Source organism: Podarcis melisellensis (genome assembly GCF_964234715.1).
Source record: "Podarcis melisellensis genome assembly, chromosome: 3".
Classification (NCBI taxonomy): Eukaryota; Metazoa; Chordata; class Lepidosauria; order Squamata; family Lacertidae; genus Podarcis; species Podarcis melisellensis.
Window position 1 is genome coordinate 39,116,638 of NC_138530.1, and position 19,478 is coordinate 39,136,115.

Here is a 19,478-nt window from a genome sequence, read left to right on the forward strand (position 1 = left end):
GGATCCTTCCATTTGGGGCAACCATGCTTTTATCCAACCTGCCTGGACTGAACAATTCAAGTCAAAGCCTGTCATTAATGAGATCCCAACATTCCAGTTCCAGAACCCTCTGAGGTAAAATGCATGTTTCTTATGACTACTCCAGCAGGAGGACCCGGCCCTGATCTCACAGCTGAGACTTTTAAGCCCACAGCTGCTCAATTCCTTGCAAAATCCCGTGAAAGTTTCCATCCTCCCATAGGATTTGGCAAGGGTGCCGCAAGAAGCAGGAATGCTGAAATTCCACCCACCACTATCCTGGTGCTGTCAGACGATGGTGCCCCTACTCACAGGACACGTTGAGTGGTGACTTCTCACTTGTTGAATTCTATTGAATCAGTAAAAGGAGGTGATTTCAAACACCACATTTCCTGCTAGGCGATAAATCAGCCTGCTAGAATACCAATATCATTGCTTATTCAAGATCAAAATGCGTTTGTTGGGTGTGGATAGGTAATGGCATCAAAACAGCACACAAAAACTTGGGGAAAACAATTGCGGAGGAGAGAAATGTAGATATTTGTGGCCAAGGAAACAGAATCATCTCTGAGCTTTTTCTGGGAAGGTCCTCAAACCTCACACCCTTTCAGGAGGTCAGATGCAACCAAATAATTCCCTCAGCCATGAGGCAAGCATGTAGGCACAAGGCTGGTGGGAGCTGATAGAGATTCCTGGTTAACCAGAATTTGTTTGAAGCACTGGCTGAACTCTGTGGTCTTAGTTGCTGTCTCAGTCCCTGGAAGCAATTTGTGGTGAGAAGGGAGATGGAGCCTCAAACAAAGGTAAGAAATGTTTCCACACGGCTTCTGTTTTTCTAGGAATGTAGCCACGCTGCCATCAGCTGCTTCTTTTTTAAAACCTTGATTGGTCTCCATCAATTTGAACTAGGGATTCATGAGGATTTTGTTCAGTTCTCATTTTTAAATTGAATGCAGTATTTCTGCAGCATCCACACAACATCATCAGCATTTAAATTCTAGCCTGTATCCCTGATTTACGTTTCTCAGGGGAAATCCAAGAGTGTAAACAATCTTGTTGCCAATTACCCATTTGCAATATCTGAATGGCCTGTTTTCAAATTATTTTGCTCTTAGTTTTTTTAAACATTCTGTATTGATTTTTCAAACTTAAACAGAAATATTGTTTTCGTATAATTCTGTTTAAGTTTGAAAAATCAAACCTATTTACAATACTTAGCCACCATTTGGTAGCACCCTATGTCTGGCTAAAGTGATATGGTTGTTTTCCCCCCAGACTCTTCCTAGATTCTTACATGCCAGTAGGATCACTTTCATGGTGTCAGCATTTGTGCAGTAGAATTTTGCACTAACTGCAGTTTCCAGACCAAGCCTTAGGGAAGCCCCACCTAGAGTGCATTGCAGTCACTGGTGGAGGAAGGTGTCATCCCTGGGGGGGTTGATATCTCCACACAGCCCCCCTGGGATGCTCGCCCTGCTCCCCAGGTGCCGGAGCAGCTAGCTCCGCCTCTGGTTGCAGTAATCCAGTTGAAGTTGAAGTTGAAGCTGAAGCTGAAGTTAAAGTTACCAATGCCTGGACTACGAGGATCAAACTATCCTAGTACAAGAATGGCCACATTTGTCATACCAGCTGAAGCTGAGGAAAAGCACTAAGGCCACCTGAGCCACAGGTGTATCCAGGATCAGACTGTACACTTTCTCCTTCAGAGGAAGCAAAACCCCATCCAAACATTTAAATTCATCCCCCCCAAAAAATTAATGTTAGATGTTTTACTATGTTTTTATATGTCCTGTAAGGTGCCCAGAGTGGCTGGGAAAACCCAGCCAGATGGACGGGGTAATAATAATAATAATAATAATAATAATAATAATAATAATAATAATAATAATATTGATTCTCCGATGTCTCAAACACACAAACCCCTCACCCACAGAGACACTGGTTCTCTCCTGATTCAGCTGTTATGGAGAAACAGAGATCCAGCTTGGCCTTAAGTTAGGCTTGCCATACCTCAGGAAAATTCCTGACATGTCCTGGTTTTCGGGTGTAAAAATGTAATCGGAGGGAATTTTGCCAAATCGTCAAAATGTCAGGGAAAACCTGGATGTATGGCAATGCGATGGGAAGAGCAGCGGAAACAGCTCCAGAAGCTTAAAATCACTATTTTGGGGGGAGGTTGCCCCCCCCCAAAAAAAGCTCAAGTACTTTGCGTGTTTCGGGAATTTTACTTTTTGAAATATGGCAACCCCACCTAAGTAGAAACATTACAAACAAAATGAAGATGCAAACTGAACCTTCTACTATGTGGTTTGCATTTGCTAAAGTGTGCATGGAACTATATATATGTTTGCAAAACTATGGAGAGAGTGAGAGAGGTGAATATTTTCGTGCTGTGCATGTTTCTGTGTGTATGCATACCCCTTTTGTGCTGTGTGTATGTATGTATATATATATGCATAATTACATTGTGCATGTGTGTGTTTCTGTTTCTAATAGGCTTTTTGTTTAACCAGAGGAGAGGAAGAGGAAATCCGCATGTAATGAATCTGTTTATTTTATAGAGCTCCCCTAGAGAAGGACGGTGGAGCAAGAGTTATGCAAAGCTCTGGTGGTGGCGAGGCAGCTGCTGGGAAGGGCATATCTGGTTTTCATTTCCATTAGTAAATGGAAGTGGCTACATAAGGCAAGACCTTGTAAATTCCCTGCTGGGAGAGTAGCCCACTTGTGTGGACCTGTCAGACTTCATCTTGGCCATTAGTTCTGAGCAAATGAGTCTTCTTGCTCTGAGTAATCATAGCTTCATTCTCCTGCATGACTTGGACCTGTTCCTGGTCACTGCAGCTCGCGCCTTTACATCTCTTCAAAGTAGTTTTTATGTTACTACCTAACAAAAATAGTGCAGGAACCACCATTAAGTGATGCTGAGCTCTGTTGGGGACTGAAGCCAAAACCATTAAAAATCTTCTAATTATGCGTTGGGCTTCATGAATGATAATGCTGTACTATCCCTGGCAAACCACAGATATGCATATACTAGGGCAAAGTTTGCACAAAATACATATCGAAAATAACACACAAAATGCATTACAGCTTTTTATGGACCTTGATCGTAGCTAAAAAGGAGCAGTGATTTGGTGCCCCGGTAGTTATGTTACTAGCACTGTGCTTCATCCCCCCCGCCAAAAAAAAAAAATCCCCTACAGGATTACAGAAATTATTTCCCCTCAAATTAGTGGAAGAAACAAAGGATGCCTCCTGAAACATAAAAGCCAAGAATGCATTGGCATAAAATTTGAAAATAGGACGTGGTGCTCAAAGCAGGTAGCCTTGTCCCAAATTCTGGAGGAGAATTCTGTGTCCTTTTTCTCACAAGACAAATGAGGACCTCACAGCTTCTGCTGAGCCAGCATGTTCTCAAATACACTCACATGTCAAAGCTGCTAGTCTCAAAGGAAGTTTGATGAGGGGAAACCCATACAAAGTTCTCAAATGCAAGGAGCAGATTCTGGCTGGAAACCTCTTTCCTAGTGAAGTGTTTCGGAAGAAAGTATTCAACTGAAACAGGAACTTGTGTTCTAAAACATGACGAACAGCATAATCCATTGCATGTATATTCAGTAAGTATGATTAAGTTAAATAGGGCTTATTACTAGGTAAGTGTGCACAGGATTGAAGTCTAAGAGATTTCACAAGGCTCTACCGTTCCTTGAAAAGAATCCAGGAAAGTATATATTAGGTTTTTTGTATATATGTGCTAAATAGTTCAGAGTCTACAGAGGAGGGTATTAACTTCCTTTCATGGAAACAATTTCAAGTAACACAAGAGACAAATAATAGATTTTAAACGGTCCAACGGGATATTTAATTGTATAGAATATAAAAGCCAGGCTGCCTGTGCCATCCCACATCATAGGAATCTTTGCACTTTCCAATGAGCTGGAGCAAAGCATAGGCTTCTCCTATCAGAGATGAGGAGATCAACAGCCAAGTTTTTTTTAAGTCCCAACGTCACTAATTTTAAAAGTTGCCACTCTGTCTGGCTCTCCCTTCCTTGATCTCCCAATAATCAAGCCCATTCTGTTTTGCTTTACTTTAAAAAAAAAAAAAATTAAATTTTACTGTAAGGGTTCTGCCAAAATTTTGTAAAGGATTCCAGCACTATAAAAACTTTGAGAACCACTGCATTGGTCCATGGGTAAACTTAGGCCATTATTCAGCCCCTTATCTGCTGTAAAAGGTAAAGGTACCCCCGCCCGTACGGGCCAGTCGTGTCCGACTCTAGGGTTGCGCGCTCATCTCGCTCAAGATGCCATGAGCCGGCGCCGTCCGAAGACACTTCCAGGTCACGTGGCCAGCGTGACGAATCTGCAGCTGGCGAGCCAGCACCAGCGCAGCATACGGAAACGCTGTTTACCTTCCCGCTATAAAGCGGTACCTGTTTATCTACTTGCACTTAAGGGTGCTTTCGAACTGCTAGGTGGGCAGGAGCTGGGACCGAACACAGAGTTGTTGCAAAAGATTACATAAATTGATGGTCCAAGTCTACAGAAACAGATCCTTACAAACTATCAATAGCAAAAAATATTGAGAAGGTTAAGTAGGACTTTACAAACTGTATTTCATCAATCGATATGGTAGCTTATCGTGCCATTTTACAAATGGGGAACTAAGGCTGAGAGAAAGTGATGTTAAGTCAGACCTTTTGGCATTTGTTCCTACAGCTCCTTTGCCATGGAATACATATTTTCTGCAGCTTCTTCCCCGTCCTAGGCCTACTCTTGCCAATGCTTTTTGGTGCTAGGAATGCCTGCAGGGGGAAAAAATGCTTTCTGAAAGAGCTTTCCTTTCCTAAAACTATTTCATCTCTGTTGTTAATGATACAGATGCTAGAAGGACACTCAAGAGAAAAGGCCACTGCTGAAACACCACTTTCAAACTCTCCAAGCATTTCCTTACAACCACTTCACTTCTAGCTTCTGTTTAGAATCTCAGTGACATGAACACAAAAAACCGAGTGGCCAACAAGAGTCTAAGTCTCAGACATATGTTCTTGCCCCCATTTCACAAACCATGCACGAACACAGATCAAGCTCGTAATAATAATAAACTATGACGGCTGTGCATCTCTCCACCTACGTAAGCTTCAGCATCATGCTGATAGAGCCGCCCAGAGGTTGTTTATCTAACCTGTCCTCTTTTAAGAAAACTTTCCCAAGCTTGTTACTCTCTACTATGGCCAATTAACTTGGGAAAAAGCAGAAGAAATAAACAGTTATCAGACTGTTGCATTTGAGGGCCCCTGCGGACGTACTTTTTATCGAGCATTCATCATGGTCTGTGCTCACGTAATCAGGGCAGTTATATGCAATCACAATTCCAACACTGTTGGCACCTGCAAAAGTTTTCGGTTGGTCGTAATACTTCGTTTGCAGTAGGTGCATGTCCTGCAGGAAAACTCTGTAACTTTCCATACCACTAATGTCCCAGGGGGTGGAGAGTGTTGTCCCAATTCTGCTGTGCACAAGAGTAGCCCTCCAGATGGCAATAATATGGTTACACTGGGGACTTCAGGAGATAAGCTCAGGGTCTCAGAACCTGGAGCAGACAGTCCTTTAGATGCCCTGATCCAAAATCATTTATAATCTTTCAAAGTTAATGATCAGCACTTTGAACTATGCCCAGAAATGAACCAGAAGTCATTGTGGCTCTTTTAATGAGACTTGCAAGCTTCCAAGGTCTAGTTCATATCAGCATTCTGACTGCCACAGTATGAGCCTGCTGAAGTTTCCAAACACACCTCAGAAGTAGCTGCACATAGACCACACTCCAGTCATCCAGTCTTGATGTAACTAAGATGTGTGTAGCCCCAACCAGACTGGACCACTCCAGGAATAGATACACTGGCGTACCAGCCTAAGCTGGGCAAAGTCACTCCTGGCCACCACCTGAAATCAACAACGAGGAGGCAGGATCCAGGAATACCTCACAAGTGCAAACCTGAGTCTTCAAGGAAGTGTTACCCCATCCAAGATGGGTTGGTTTCCTCTTTCCATATCAGCAGTCCTGTCATTTGGGCACTTTCAGACAACCTGTTTATTGGGCATTCATCCTAGTTTGTTTCTGAGGTTAGGCAGCATTGCACCAAGAAAGGGCCAGTATGTGATTGAATCCTACTGTAAAAGAGTAATAGTCTAGCAGCCCCCATTGTCTTCTCTGGGTTAAATTTCAATTTATTAACATCCATCCAGTACATTGCTACTTTTAGACAATGGCTCAGAACGTTTACATGAACCAGATACCCTATGCCAGAGAAAGCAGGAAGAGTGAAAATGAGAAATGAGTTAGACAGGTGTAAAATGAGATAAATTGTGGTGGAGCAGTCCCCCAAGACTTAGAACCAGCAATAAACTTTGCTACGGGTCTCCAAGATCTGGGTTAAAAGATGACTATCCTTCCCTGGGATAGTCAATATTTCAAACATATTCTCATGAAACTTTGCTGGGAGATTAAACCCACCTGACTAAAAGGCATATGATTTCTTGAATGGAGAAGAACCAAAAAGTGCCGTATTTCATAGCAGTTCCCACCTCTCACAGGCCACAGGTCTCTGAGTAATGAAAATGTCTCTCTCGCTGTATCAACAAACATTCATTGGGAAATGTGTAATGCAGAGCAAAGGGTACACACATTGATTAGAAATGAAGTAAACTGGCTTGGATGACATAACTGTCAACATGAACCTTCACCTAAAATTTCTAATCCAACCAATTTGAATCTTTGTTTAAATCTCACATCCACCCATTAAGATTTTATAAAATCAAAAACATCAATATTTTTCTTCCAATTTTCTCTTTACTCAGTGCTTTATCCTTCCAGAGGTCACCCAAAAGTCACCTGCTCTGGCCAATTTAGAAGGATCAGAATAACATTGGGGAATTAATATTGGATCTTTTCCAAGCTGGCAACTATCAGTAACTGCCTGAAAACTTGAATCAAGCTCTGTAAAGTGTGCAAAGGGAAGGCTTGGAGAAAACATCAGTAAAAAGATGTGCAATCGGTGAAGACACAGTGAAGCTAAAATTGTACATTGATTTCAGAAACTGGAGAGAGATCCAATTGGCCTGTTTTCGTTATTCTACCCAACATATTTGCCTGAGTGGTGCCAGCTCCGCTACTCAGTTTGCCAAATAATGTATACTGATTTTCTTTTTTCAAAGAAACTAATAAATAAAATACTGTTGCTTCTTCCAGGCTTGAAAGGAAGGAAGAAGAAATTGATAGTTCATTAGCAAGACAAGATGGTGAAAGGAGAAAAGAGAGAACGCAAATTCTATTGGGCTTGTGCATAAGCCACACACAAAGCACAAAGAATTGGATAGAAGATTAAAGCCATCCAGCTGAAGCAGTCATAAGGCCTAAAGAAGATCATCATGATGGTACTCACTGAAAAGTGGGGGGGGGGGCAGAGAGGGTCAGATTGGTCTTCTGGGCTACAACGGCGGAAGTTGGGATAAGGGAAAGTCATACCCTGAGCAATCCTAGTCCAAGGAGGAAGCTTGTTGGAGGAACTGCAGAGCGTCCCTAAACCTTCATGAAGCATGACTGAGAAAAGGCTGATTTCCTTACCCAGCTCCTTAAGGAAATTGTACTTCTTGAATCCAGTCCCTATCTGTGGGGAAATGGCTTTCTGAGCTCACTTTCCCCAGGGAGCTTTCCCAAACTGTCTCCAACTAAGAATTAGTCTAAGAATTAGTTCCCATGGTAACGTATCACCTATATTTCCTCAGGTGAAGACGTGCTGAGCCAGACCTGTCCTCGGGTTACAGGCCCATTTTCCCTCTCTTGCCCACTCACACCAAGAATTCAATATTTTTAGATGCCTGTTTTCAACTGTCATTTACTGATACTTTTAATGTTGGGTTTTTGTAAACCACTTATTCTGACACTTATTACAAGCCATATATGATTGTTAAATAAAGGTAAAGGTACCCCTGACCATTAGGTCCACTCGTGACCGACTCTGGGGTTGCGCGCTCATCTTGCTCTATAGGCCAAGGGAGCCAGCATTTGTCCGCAGACAGCTTCCAGGTCATGTGGCCAGTATGTCTAAGCCGCTTCTGGCGAACCAGAGCAGCACATGGAAACGCCGTTTACCTTCCTGCCGGAGCGGTACCTATTTATCTACTTGCACATGACATGCTTTCGAACTGCTAGGTTGGCAGGAGAAGGGACTGAGCAACGGGAGCTCACCCCGTCACAGGGATTCGAACCGCCAACCTTCTGATCGGCAAGTCCTAGGCTCTGTGGTTTAACCCACAGCGCCACCTGCGTCCCTAATTGTTAAATAATTAATTGTTAAATAAGCAGATAAAAATAAGAAAATTCCCCAAAGCTTAGTAGCAATCTTCATTTGAATGTCATTTTTTTTTCCTTTTCCCTCTTTCCAAATATTCTGTTTTCATAGAGGAAGGACAGTTGAGGAACCAACCAAGTTTTGTTGGCTGAAGGGATAGTGGTGAAGAATAGTGCTGAGGGGCTGCAAAAGCCGGTCGGTCGTTCTGGGCTTGCATATGAATGTAGGCATAGGGCTATGTCCTCCTGAGGAAAATGTGCTGCTACACAGTGAGAAGGAAATGAGATTTGTAGTAAGGCAAAAACTGTTGGAGGGAAGGGGGAGATGGTGGGAGGTTTCAGAGAGTTAAGGAATGTCTCGAAGTACTAGCACAGTTGCTTTCTATTTAGGAGCAAATATCAGATATATTTAACTGCAGGATACTCTTGTTAGCTATCTGGCGTACCAAGTACACAAATAATTGCAATGCCAAAAATCATAATTGCAAAGATAGCTGCCAAAAAGCAAAAGAACTGAAAACTGAACCATTCCTGCCACCGCCCTACCCCACCCAAGTGGCCAGCGCAATAGCATTAAATCTGCACCAGTAACTGAGGTAAGCACAAAAGGAATAAGCAGAGGAAAGTGCAAAATAAGGAAGGTATACCTAATATATAGTGGTACCTCGGGCTACATACGCTTCAGGTTACATACGCTTCAGGTTACATACGCTTCAGGTTACAGACTCCGCTAACCCAGAAATAGTACCTAGGGTTAAGAACTTTGCTTCAGGATGAGAACAGAAATCGTGCTCTGGCAGCGCGGCGGCAGCAGGAGGCCCCATTAGCTAAAGTGGTGCTTCAGGTTAAGAACAGTTTCAGGTTAAGAACGGACCTCCGGAACGAATTAAGTACTTAACCCGGGGTACCTCTGTATTCACAATCCATAAATTAATAGTTTGTGGGAAATGTGAATAAATGAAACAACAAAATGAAATAACAACGGTTATTTTATTTGATATTTGTGAACTTCATTTAAAGTGTCCAATTATTTTGGTTTAAGTTGCTGTTTGTTTTAACACCTCTTTCACAATGCAAAGGAAAGGACATGTGCTAGCCCCCGAGGGAAGGAACTGTTTAATTTTGGATTTCTTTGCTTTCAAGTGTTTGCTTTCTTAACCTTATTCTTTAAATCTTCACTTACTTTTCCTTCATTGAACAAACGTTGTAGCAGAATAAATCATTTTAGACTAGAATGTTGTTGCAAAATACATTTCAATTAATTTCCCCACTGGATTTGACTTGTTTACACTTAGCCTGAAGGAAATCTAATAAAATTATGACTTGGTTGTTTTACTATGAAAAATAGCCATGTCCACTGGGAAAACCAAGAAACCTTGGCGATATAAACATGTTGTTTTCAAGTCCACTTTTTCATCTTGAGGCCAGTTCCCCCTTTTCCCTATTCAGTGTGCCATCATCCTCTGTTATTCATATTTTCCCACCGTTATGCCTTTTTGTGGGCTTTAAGGCCTTATTCTAAATCGAAGTGGCAGCAAAGATTCCCATTATATATTCTAAATGCATCATTTCCAGGGGAATGTTCTAATGGTCCATCCGGGCAAAACTGCATATGCTGATTCCACCATGTGCCTTTAAATGCTGGCTGTTGCTTCACCTTTGCAAAGAAGTATCAGGAAGGTACAATTTCAAGCAAGAGGCAGGAAGCAGGAGGAGGGAACTCCCCTCTCCCAGCACTTTCCTCATCCAACTTTACCCTCATTGCACAAACTGCTTTTTCCCAGCAAGGGTTCACGATCCATGCTCACAAAGGAAATATACCCGAGTGGGTGAGCCTACTCCCATTCTGATAACATAATCTGATGACAATGAAATGTCATCAAGAACTCTACCTCCAAATCAGAATTCAAGGGTAATCTCCCAGATTGCATGCTGCTGAGTTTCCCCATGACCACAGAGGAGCAATCATTTTCATGGGCATCACCAACCAACCACCTCGCACACATGCAGACACCTCCTCTGGCACACACAGAAGACTTGGGGAAGTGAGAGGAGGTCTCCCACATTGCACTGGGCTTGGAGGAGGCAGAAGCAGCAGCCGGGATGTCTCTGTTTCTGCCTGCTCCACCCCTTAAAAGGGCACAAGACATCAGCCCCCAAGTTCCCTAGCATGCAGAGGATTCAAGAGGAGGTCTCATATTGTGGTGGGCTGTGCAACAGATGTCAGCTCTTTTAGGCGTCTTCTGAAAACTGTATAGTTTAGACAGGGCTTCACAACAGGAATTTATTTTTTTACGCAACCAGTATTTCCTGATTTTTTGAATTATGTTTTAATGGATGCCTTTTTTTATTATATTTTGTGTGATGTGTCCCGCCTTTATATGCTGTTATCAAAGTGTGGATTATAAATATTCCAGTAAGTAAAGAGACAGGTGGAAACACCTCAAAGTTCAGCAGGAATTGAGAGATCCCCACCTATCCCCCAAGTTCACGCCAGAGAACTCAGAAGGGAGCTATTCTGCCTGTCCTAAAGGTGTGCATGAGACCTGCAAATTCTCTGCAATTTGCAAAATCGTGAAGGAAGTGGGGATCTGCGTGCTACTCAGTATTCTTGTCAGGGCAGGGCTTCTTGATAGAAGCAGTTGCCACTGGCAATCAGATTTGTCAAGGCTTTTCAAAGCAGGGAATAGAGTTTGTGCCAGAAAGTCGGTTTAGGATTATAGCCTATGTCCTCCAGTTTCATTCTGTGAGAGGCTGTAGATCTAACTATAATGTGGGTGGTGGTTTTTTTACCCCAAGGTATCTCCCAGTGCCACAAAGAATTAATAGTTATGACTTCAGAAATGTAGACTATAATAATCCAGCAGCCAACTTGCTGCTGAAATTTCCTGAAGTTTCCTAAATCTGGGAGGACTGTTTAATAAAAATAGCACTGAGTCTGACCTGTAGTGCCCCCTCTGGAAAGGAGAAGAAAATGTCCTGTGGGGAGCAAACCTGAATAGGGCATTACTGTGTGGGAACTGGATGACCTAATAGGTTTTTCCATCTCCTTTCTCTAGTTCTTTAATTAGGAATTGTCTAAAACGCTACCAGCCCACCAGTGAAATAGATCTGCAGTTTGGATGGAGGTACCCTGCAAGGCAGACACATGCCATTCATTAGCATTGGCAGGCCCCGGACAGGGAGGGGAATGGGAGCCTGAACATTTCCTCTGTGACTGGAAGCAGGCAGGCATAACATGAAGTGACGAACAAGGAAAAGAGTAAGGCAGATGGAGAGAAAGCCTCTTTTCTTGAATATTCAAATCACAGTAATAATCGCTCCTTTCCTTCTTCCAAAACAGGAGCCTGCCTACTCTATAATACCGGGGGGGCAGGGGGCATATTGCAAGCAAGTGCTGCCTGTTTCCTTCAAGACACAGCCCCTATTTCCAAAGTTTGGTTTAAGTTAGGCTTACAAAGCTAAAAATTGACCATCGTACATCAAGTGTCACATGAACCATGGTCAACGCTCACGTTGAAATATTGTATTCTGCAATGGTCCAAGGGCCTCATTGCCCTTCTTACATTTGAAAACATTATTTTGTGTGGATGTATCAAAGGTTATTCTATTTTTAATGAGAGGGTGTCTTCCCTTTTTCTTTCTCTCCATCTCTCATATTCTCTTTATTCTCTTTTACTTTAAATTTGTTATTTAAAAATCAATAATAAAAATTCCCTTATGTCAAGCTTTGCATGTCCAGAGTGTAATAGTGAGTGTAGTCATTTTTGAAATACACTTTTTGGGGGGCGGGGTGGTTACAAAAACTCTTTGGCAGCACATAATCGCAGCAGCGAACCCACAAGAGCGGTCAGCAAAAAGAGAGCAAAAAATCAAAGCAAATGAGGCACAAGAGGCCTTGGTGGATACAAAAACTATTTTGGCATCACAGTGGGGGAGCAATGGGAGCAATCAAGAAAAAATGTATCGTATTTTTTGCCCTAGAGGAAGCACTTTTTACCCTCCAAAAATGAAGGGGAAATGTGTGTGCGTCCTATGGAGCAAATACAGGCTTTTGCTGAAGCCTGGTGAGCGATAGGGGTCGGTGCGCACCGACCCCTCTCCCTCTCCAGGCTTCAGAAAGCTCTGTGCAGCCCTAGGGAGCCTGGTGCAAAGCCGCGCCGGGCTCCCAAAGGTTGCGCAAGCTCCCAGAGCAATGCCGAAGCTGCCCACAGCCGCGCAAGCTCCCAAAGCTTCGGCATCGCTCTGGCTCCCGTTCTGGGGGCTGGGGTCGGGGGAAGCTCGGAATGGGGGGGGGGAATAAAAGATTTTCCCTTTATTCCCCCCCCCAAAAAAAATATAGGTGCGTCCTATAGGGCGAGAAATACTGTAATTTTTTTGAAACTTTTTTAAAAATTGGGGTGCTCTTGAGGGTCTACAAAAAAAACCTTTTGACATCATAGCATCACATCAAGGGAAACAAAGGATTTGCTAAAAATAATTTTAAAAATTAATTATTTTGAGAAAGACACATTTTGGAGGGGTCCTGAGGAAGCACCACAAAACCTATGGGGGGGTCGTATGCAGCCCATGGAACATGGGTTGGCTACCCCTTCTGTAGAGAGATGAACACTCTTTTCTTGCAACACAAGTAGTTTCTAGCATTATTTTTCTCCCCTTTCTCCTTCAACGAAAAACTTTCGGACTAAATCTTCTAATCTTTCCAAATACAGAAGAACAGGGAAAAATCAAAGATATGGTTGGCCTGCAAAAAATATTAAGGCTTTCTGTCCAAGCTGGCACAGAGTTTGTAGCCTTGGGATTGAATTAGCTACACTTAACAATCACGACAGAAAATGCTGTCTGATCAGATAAGGAAAGAAAACATGAGAAACAAATGTTCAAGCTGTTCTCTGATTCCAATTTGCTTTGAGAACAGTTAATTTGCATTAAATCAGGTGGCATTACATAAGGTATGGATCTAGATTAATTAATGCATCTTTAGGAGGGAAATGTTATTTATGTATAAAAGAAATTACATTTTTGCATAGACTAGCCTGACACGTCGCCACTTGCCTGGTCACCTCTGGAAAGTATGAATTGCCACTAGATGCCATTAAATCAAGAAGATTGGTGCTATTTTTTGGATTAGATCACAGGCCAATTTAGTTCATTGTCCTTTCTCCAAAGTGCCCAGCAAAGAATACTTCAGAGGAAACATTACATTGCTCGAGTACTTGTAATATATGGGCCTACCTTTGGTCCAAAGTCCTTCAAGCTGGCTCACTAACAAGAGTTTAAACAATCTAGATTATTTCATTTCAGTGGATTGGTCATACTTAATGACAGAATAACTGCAGCTAAATAAAAACATTTAGCAACATAGGTAATTTAGATAGTAGGTGATTGTGAGGAGCTGGAAGGAAAGGAATGCACTGACATTTTGGTTGTGGACAGAAAGCTGAAAACTGTCCAACAGTCAGATGGCATTTTCTGGTGTGTACATTTATCCCACATTTCCGTTTCATAAACTGGTTTCTGTATTGTTTTAAAAACCTGTTTAACTAGGGCAAAAGGAACATGTGTTCAAATGGAGCATGAAGCCTTTTCTCAAACAGCTTTCAGCTATGCCAAAAACTGCTTTTTGTCTTCCTGTCTCTGCCAGTCCACTGAGATAAAGATGCATTTGCCTTCCGTTCAAATATTTAATTTCATGATTTTCTGAGATGAAGGCTAGACCCTGAAGAATAGCCATTTTAATGCTTCACACAGATAACTTTTTTAAAGTACAGTGGTACCTTGGGTTACAAATGCTTCGGGTTACAAACACTTCAGGTTACAAACTCCACTAACCCGGAAGTAGTACCTCGGGTTGAGAACTTTGCCCCAGGATAAGAACGGAAATCGTGCACCGGCAGCAGTAAGCCCCATTAGCAAAAGCACGTGTCAGGTTAAGAACGGTTTCAGGTTAAGAACGGACCTCCGGAACGAATTGAGTTCATTACCTGAGGTAACACTGTATTACAAAAGACAAAATAGAAGCAATGATCTGCTAGGTCCCAGATGCACTTCTAGAAATTGCATGGGGTGGTGTGTGTGTGTGTCCAGTGCTGATCTGCTTGTCTTCTATGAGCTGATGCTCCTCCTGTCGGAAAAGGTGGGGAGGTCCACTTTTCAGGACTAGTGTCATACAGCTGAGGTAGGGGTTGGGGGGAAAGAAGGAAGTCACAGCATGGCACGGATGGGCTACATAGGGTGGATCCTGCAGCTGTCCTGAGGTCAGGTGCTCTTCACAGCCACCTGTCTTCCACCCACAGCTACAGCTGCATGCCTCACCAACTCCGCAGCAGGAAGGGGTCAAACTTGTCTGCACCGTCCAGAGCAATCTCACTGCAGTTGGTGAGCAGCAGCAGCAAACCTGCTTCACTTCAGGCCCCTTTCTCAACAAGGAGGGCAGCAGTGGAAGATGCCACGCAGTAGCAACATCTACACTTCAGAACTTCCTGCCTATTGACATCAGGTCAGCACCTTCTCTGTATTCTTTTTGGCGCCTGCTTGGAACATTTTTGTTTAGGCAACGTGGCGCTGTGGTCTAAACTACTGAGCCTCTTGGGCTTGCCGATCAGAAGGTCGGCGGTTTGAATCCCCGCGACGGGGTGAGCTCCCGTTGCTTGGTCCCAGCTCCTGCCAACCCAACAGTTCGAAAGCATGTCAAAAGTGCAAGTAGATAAATAGGTACTGCTCTGGCAGGAAGGTAAATTGTGTTTCCATGCACTGCTCTGGTTTCGTCAGAAGCGGCTTAGTCATGCTGGCCACATGACCCGGAAAAACTGTCATGGACAAACACTGGCTCCCTCGGCCTTTAAAAGCAAGATGAACTCCGCAACCCTAGAGTCATCTGCAACTGGACTTAACTGTCAGGAGTCCTTTACCTATACCTTTTATACAGACATGTATTAATCTCTTTTTAGTTTACTGATTTTGTATTAAAATGTTCTTCATTATTTGATTTTGCTAAATAAACATGTATGTTCCAAGTAACAGCCTGTAAAAGGTTAGTGGTTGACAGTTCAATGAACTGTGTATTTGTATATGAATTTATGACAGTTCAGGGAACTCTGTATGAGTTCAATGGGACTTACTTCCTGCACTTAAGAGAAATTACACCGCAGCCTAAAAGGGTAAATGCCACAAGGTTGTTGCGGTAACGTCCATGCAACATGAAACAAGTTCACTTGAGATACTTCATTAACAAATAGGAATGCAAATAACTTTGCACTCGTATTTTTATACAAGGTTAGCTATTTCAGAGTGTCATTTCTTATGTGATTCATTAATTTATGAATCACTTCCCATAAAACACCCCAGGATGATTTACAATAAAATCATCTACAATAAAAACATTTTTAAAAATACAATAAAGGCTGGGATAAAAATCTTCTTTAAAGTCTTGTTGGAAGAGGAAGGTCTTCAATGAGCACCAAAAAGATAAAAGAGACAGCATCGGTCTGATGTGAAGCAAAAGGGAGTCCCAAAGGGCAGGTGCCACCACATTGAAGGCCTGATTCGTACATCATAGAGCTCTTGTTGTGGCAATACCTGTAAGAAGCTACAGCTCAGTTGGATATACAATGGCTGAAACAATATTTTAGGTATTCTGTTCCCAAGTTGCCCAGGGCTTTGCACACCCCTACCAACCCCCTGAATGCAGCAAAGTAGCTAACCAGCACAACTCTGATATTAGCTTTTTTTGATGTTGAACTTCAGACCATATTTTGTGCTCTCCTCTTTAAAAGGTTATTTCATTTCTCCTCACTTTCTGCCATCAAGGTTGTGTCATCTGCACATCTGAGGTTGTTCATATTTCTTCCGGCAATCTTAATTCTGGCTTGGGATTCATCCAGCCCAGCCTTTCGCATGATGAATTCTGCATATAAGTTAAATAAACCAATCAGTTGTTCCATATGAAGTTCAAACTGTAGCTTCTTGTCCCACATAGAGATTTCTCAGGAGACAGATGAGGTGATCAGGCACTCTCATTTCTTTAAGAATTTGCCATAGTTTGCTGTGGTCGACACAGTCAAAGGCTTTTGCATAGTCAATGATACAGGAGTAGATGTTTTCTGGAACTCTCTAGCTTTCTCCATAATCTAGCGCATGTTTGTAATTTTGGTCTCTGGTTCCTCTGCCCCTTCAAAATCCAGCTTGCACTTCTGGGAGTTCTTGGTCCACATACTGCTTAAGCCTGCCTTGTAGAATTTTAAGCATAACCTTGCTAGCATGTGAAATGAGTGCAATTGTGCGGTAGTTGGAGCATTCTTTGGCACTGCCATTCTTTGGGATTGGGGTGTAGACTGATCCTTCACGGATCACTGCCTTGCCGTGGCGAAGGGACTTGAATAACTCAGAGAAGTTATGAGCCAAGCCGTGCAAGGCCACCCAAGACGGACAGGTTATAGTGGAGAGTTTTGACCAAACATGATCCACCTGGAGGAGGAACGGGCATGCCACTCCAGTATCCCTGCCAAGAAAACTCCATGGACAAAGACAGCAGGCATATTAAAGCATTAGAAACCAGTATTAAAAACAGCTTATATGGCTCAGAGTATAAAATGACATTTTTTAAAATCGGAAGAAAAATGCCAACCTAGCAGTTCAAAAGCACGTCCAAGTGCAAGTAGATAAATAGGTACTGCTCTGGCAGGAAGGTAAACGGCATTTCCATGCGCTGCTCTGGTTCGCCTGAAGCGGCTTAGTCGTGCTGGCCACATGACCCAGAAGCTGTATGCCGGCTCCCTCGGCCAATAAAGTGAGATGAGCGCCGCAACCCCAGAGTCGGCCACGACTGGACCTAATGGCCAGGGGTCCCTTTACCTTTACCCTTTAACCTAAATTACAGCTGACAATGTCGGTTTTTTTTCACAAGAAAAGCAATTACATTTATTACTAAAAGACAAAAGGAAAATGACGTTTCAAATCTGCCATAACAACCAATAACAAGTGTGTACCAGGCGTGGCGCAAGCATATCCCATCCTCGCACCCCGGCCCCCTTCCCTCGCTTTGGATACCAAAATGGCGGCACTTCAACGCCTTTCGCTTTTTCCCGCCACAGGAGGCGGGGCGGGCGAGGAAGAAAGCGGCCTTCCCCCCCCCCCCCCGCGCGCGCTCTCTCTCGCGGCAGCCAATGAAACCTGGAAGCGGAAGCCGTCGGAGGGTTGCCAAGATGGCTGCGTCCATGTCGCTACTCTCCGGCTGCAGGCGGCTGGTGTCTGGGTTCTTGTGGGGAGGCTGGGCTCGCGCCCCGTCTCGCGGATTGAGGCAGGGTGAGTGCCAACGGCTCCTGCTCTCTCTCTCCCGGCTGCAGCGGGGAGGGGAGCCGAGGGGCTGAGGTAGGGAGACGGCGGGAGAGGCGCCTTCCCGTCAGCTCCTGGATGGCCGGAGCCGGCTCGTTTTCCGGTAACCGCCGAGGAGGGGAAGAGTGAACAACTTGCGCCGCGGTGTTTCCGCCCTCCCCCTCCCCCTCCCCCATCCCTCTCGCTCAAGTCGGGTCTACGAGGCCGGCTGGGAGTATAATAACACGACAATAATAAAAGACTGTTACTTGGTTAGTCATCCTTTCGGAGGAGGTGGCCACGGTCTCTTGCCAGGTAGCAGGCGCTAAGGCTTGAAAGGGCAGCTCCTTCGGACAAGCCTCCTTTGGACGTGGAAGGGGCAGAGTGAGGATCCACCTGTACCGTGCCGCTCTGTGCATGTTTGTTTGGAAGTAAGCCCCGCTTAAGTTCATAGAGTAAGAGTTGGAAGAGGGACCACGAGGGTCATCTGGTCCAGCCCCCTGCAATGCATGAATCTTGCCCAACCTGGGGCTCGAACCCGCAACCCTGAGATTAAGGGTCTAATGATCTGGGTCTTACTCCCAGGTGGGTGCATTAGATGGCAGCTTTAGTCCTGTTTTTAGTTTATCAACTCGGAATCCTTTCAGAATCCCAAAATTCTAGTTTGCTGTTCAGAATTCTTATGTCCTGCACCCCTCATCTTTATCACAAGCACCAGTGACCCCAGGTAGATCATTTGTTAGTCTAGTGTTTCCCCTTTTTGTATCATTTTCTGCTCTTTGCTTTGGGGGATTGGGAAAACCATTATTCTTCACTGCAGGTTTCATTTCAGGCTTATTCACCAGTTATGTCAAATACAGGTACAAACTGTCTACACATCTACAGGTATTTGTGTGAAAAAATGTACACTTGTTGATTTCTATAGTTCAGCTATTGTGTATGCAAGACTGTATACAGATTGCATATTTGTTGATTGTAGTGTGTATAGTATAATCCTCTCTGCCTAGGATGAGACAGAGGCAAGAGAGTCCCATTGTTCACTGCTATGGGGCAATTGCTGATGGTGCAATCAGAACTCTGTCTCTAGTTGGGGCAACAGCTAAACAGAAGCAAAATAATCCTTCTCCAGCACATGGTATCTCTCAGGAACTTGTTGGTTGCAGCAGGAACTATTACTATGTTGCACTGAGCAACACTGAATTCTTGTGTTCAAGAGTGCCAAGAGTCCTGTAAAAGAATAAAAGGCATATGAGAATTCTGTCACTTCTGTTAATCCTGGTTACCTGGTAGTAGTGTTTTCTAGCCTTGAATGAGAAATTTAGAGCCAGAGGTATGGTGGATTTGAGGGTGGGCTCCAGCATTTATTTTTATGGTGGGTCTATAAATGTAATGTAATACAAAACATTCTATTTTGTTAAAAGTGTACACCTTTTCTTTAAAAAAAAGAAAATAAAACAAGTGAGATAAAAGCAGCCTTGACCCTTACTTTTTGGCAATTAGCCTGGAAAAGTTGAAAGAATAATGAACTTGTTTTCCCCCCTGGTTAATAAGCAACCACACCTGCCAGATGATCTGGGAATCTCAAAAGCAAGACTTAAAGGCAATAGCTCTCCCACCACCAGAATTATTTGTCCCAGCTTCTGGTATTCAGTTGATTATTGCCTCTAAACCTGGAGGTTCTGTTTTAATATTGTGGCTATACTTAAAACCTGCATGACAAGCAACAGATTCCAAAAGGCCCTGAACAACCCAGCACTGTGAGGATGCAGTGGTTATGGAAAAGACCTGTTGCATTG

At 43.5% G+C, this 19,478-nt stretch overlaps 1 protein-coding gene and 2 long non-coding RNA genes across 5 annotated transcripts in view; 2 read left to right on the plus strand and 1 right to left on the minus strand.

Annotated features, from left to right (window-relative positions):
- The first annotated feature begins 26 nt into the window (after nucleotides 1-26).
- LOC309366833 lies at nucleotides 27-7,977 on the plus strand. Its single transcript, XR_014166890.1, has 3 exons — nucleotides 27-114; nucleotides 2,580-2,678; nucleotides 7,270-7,977. It is a non-coding gene; the product is annotated as an uncharacterized lncRNA (long non-coding RNA).
- Nucleotides 2,555-17,643, minus strand: LOC309366829. The gene is made up of 4 exons (XR_014166886.1): nucleotides 17,542-17,643; nucleotides 4,718-4,825; nucleotides 3,447-3,542; nucleotides 2,555-2,874 (listed from the first exon to the last, which is right to left on the minus strand). It is a non-coding gene; the product is annotated as an uncharacterized lncRNA (long non-coding RNA).
- MRPS18A (mitochondrial ribosomal protein S18A) overlaps nucleotides 17,549-19,478 on the plus strand; it is a 29,778-nt gene continuing 27,848 nt past the window's right edge. Inside the window, exon 1 of one of the 3 annotated variants that reach the window (XM_081905683.1) lies at nucleotides 17,549-17,673. In XM_081905683.1, the coding sequence (XP_081761809.1) occupies nucleotides 17,574-17,673 (100 nt within the window). In that variant the 5' untranslated portion in view covers nucleotides 17,549-17,573. Of the gene's footprint in view, nucleotides 17,807-18,514; nucleotides 18,543-19,478 lie in introns of those variants that run through there. The other 2 variants (XM_081905681.1, XM_081905682.1) reach the window with 2 other exon arrangements.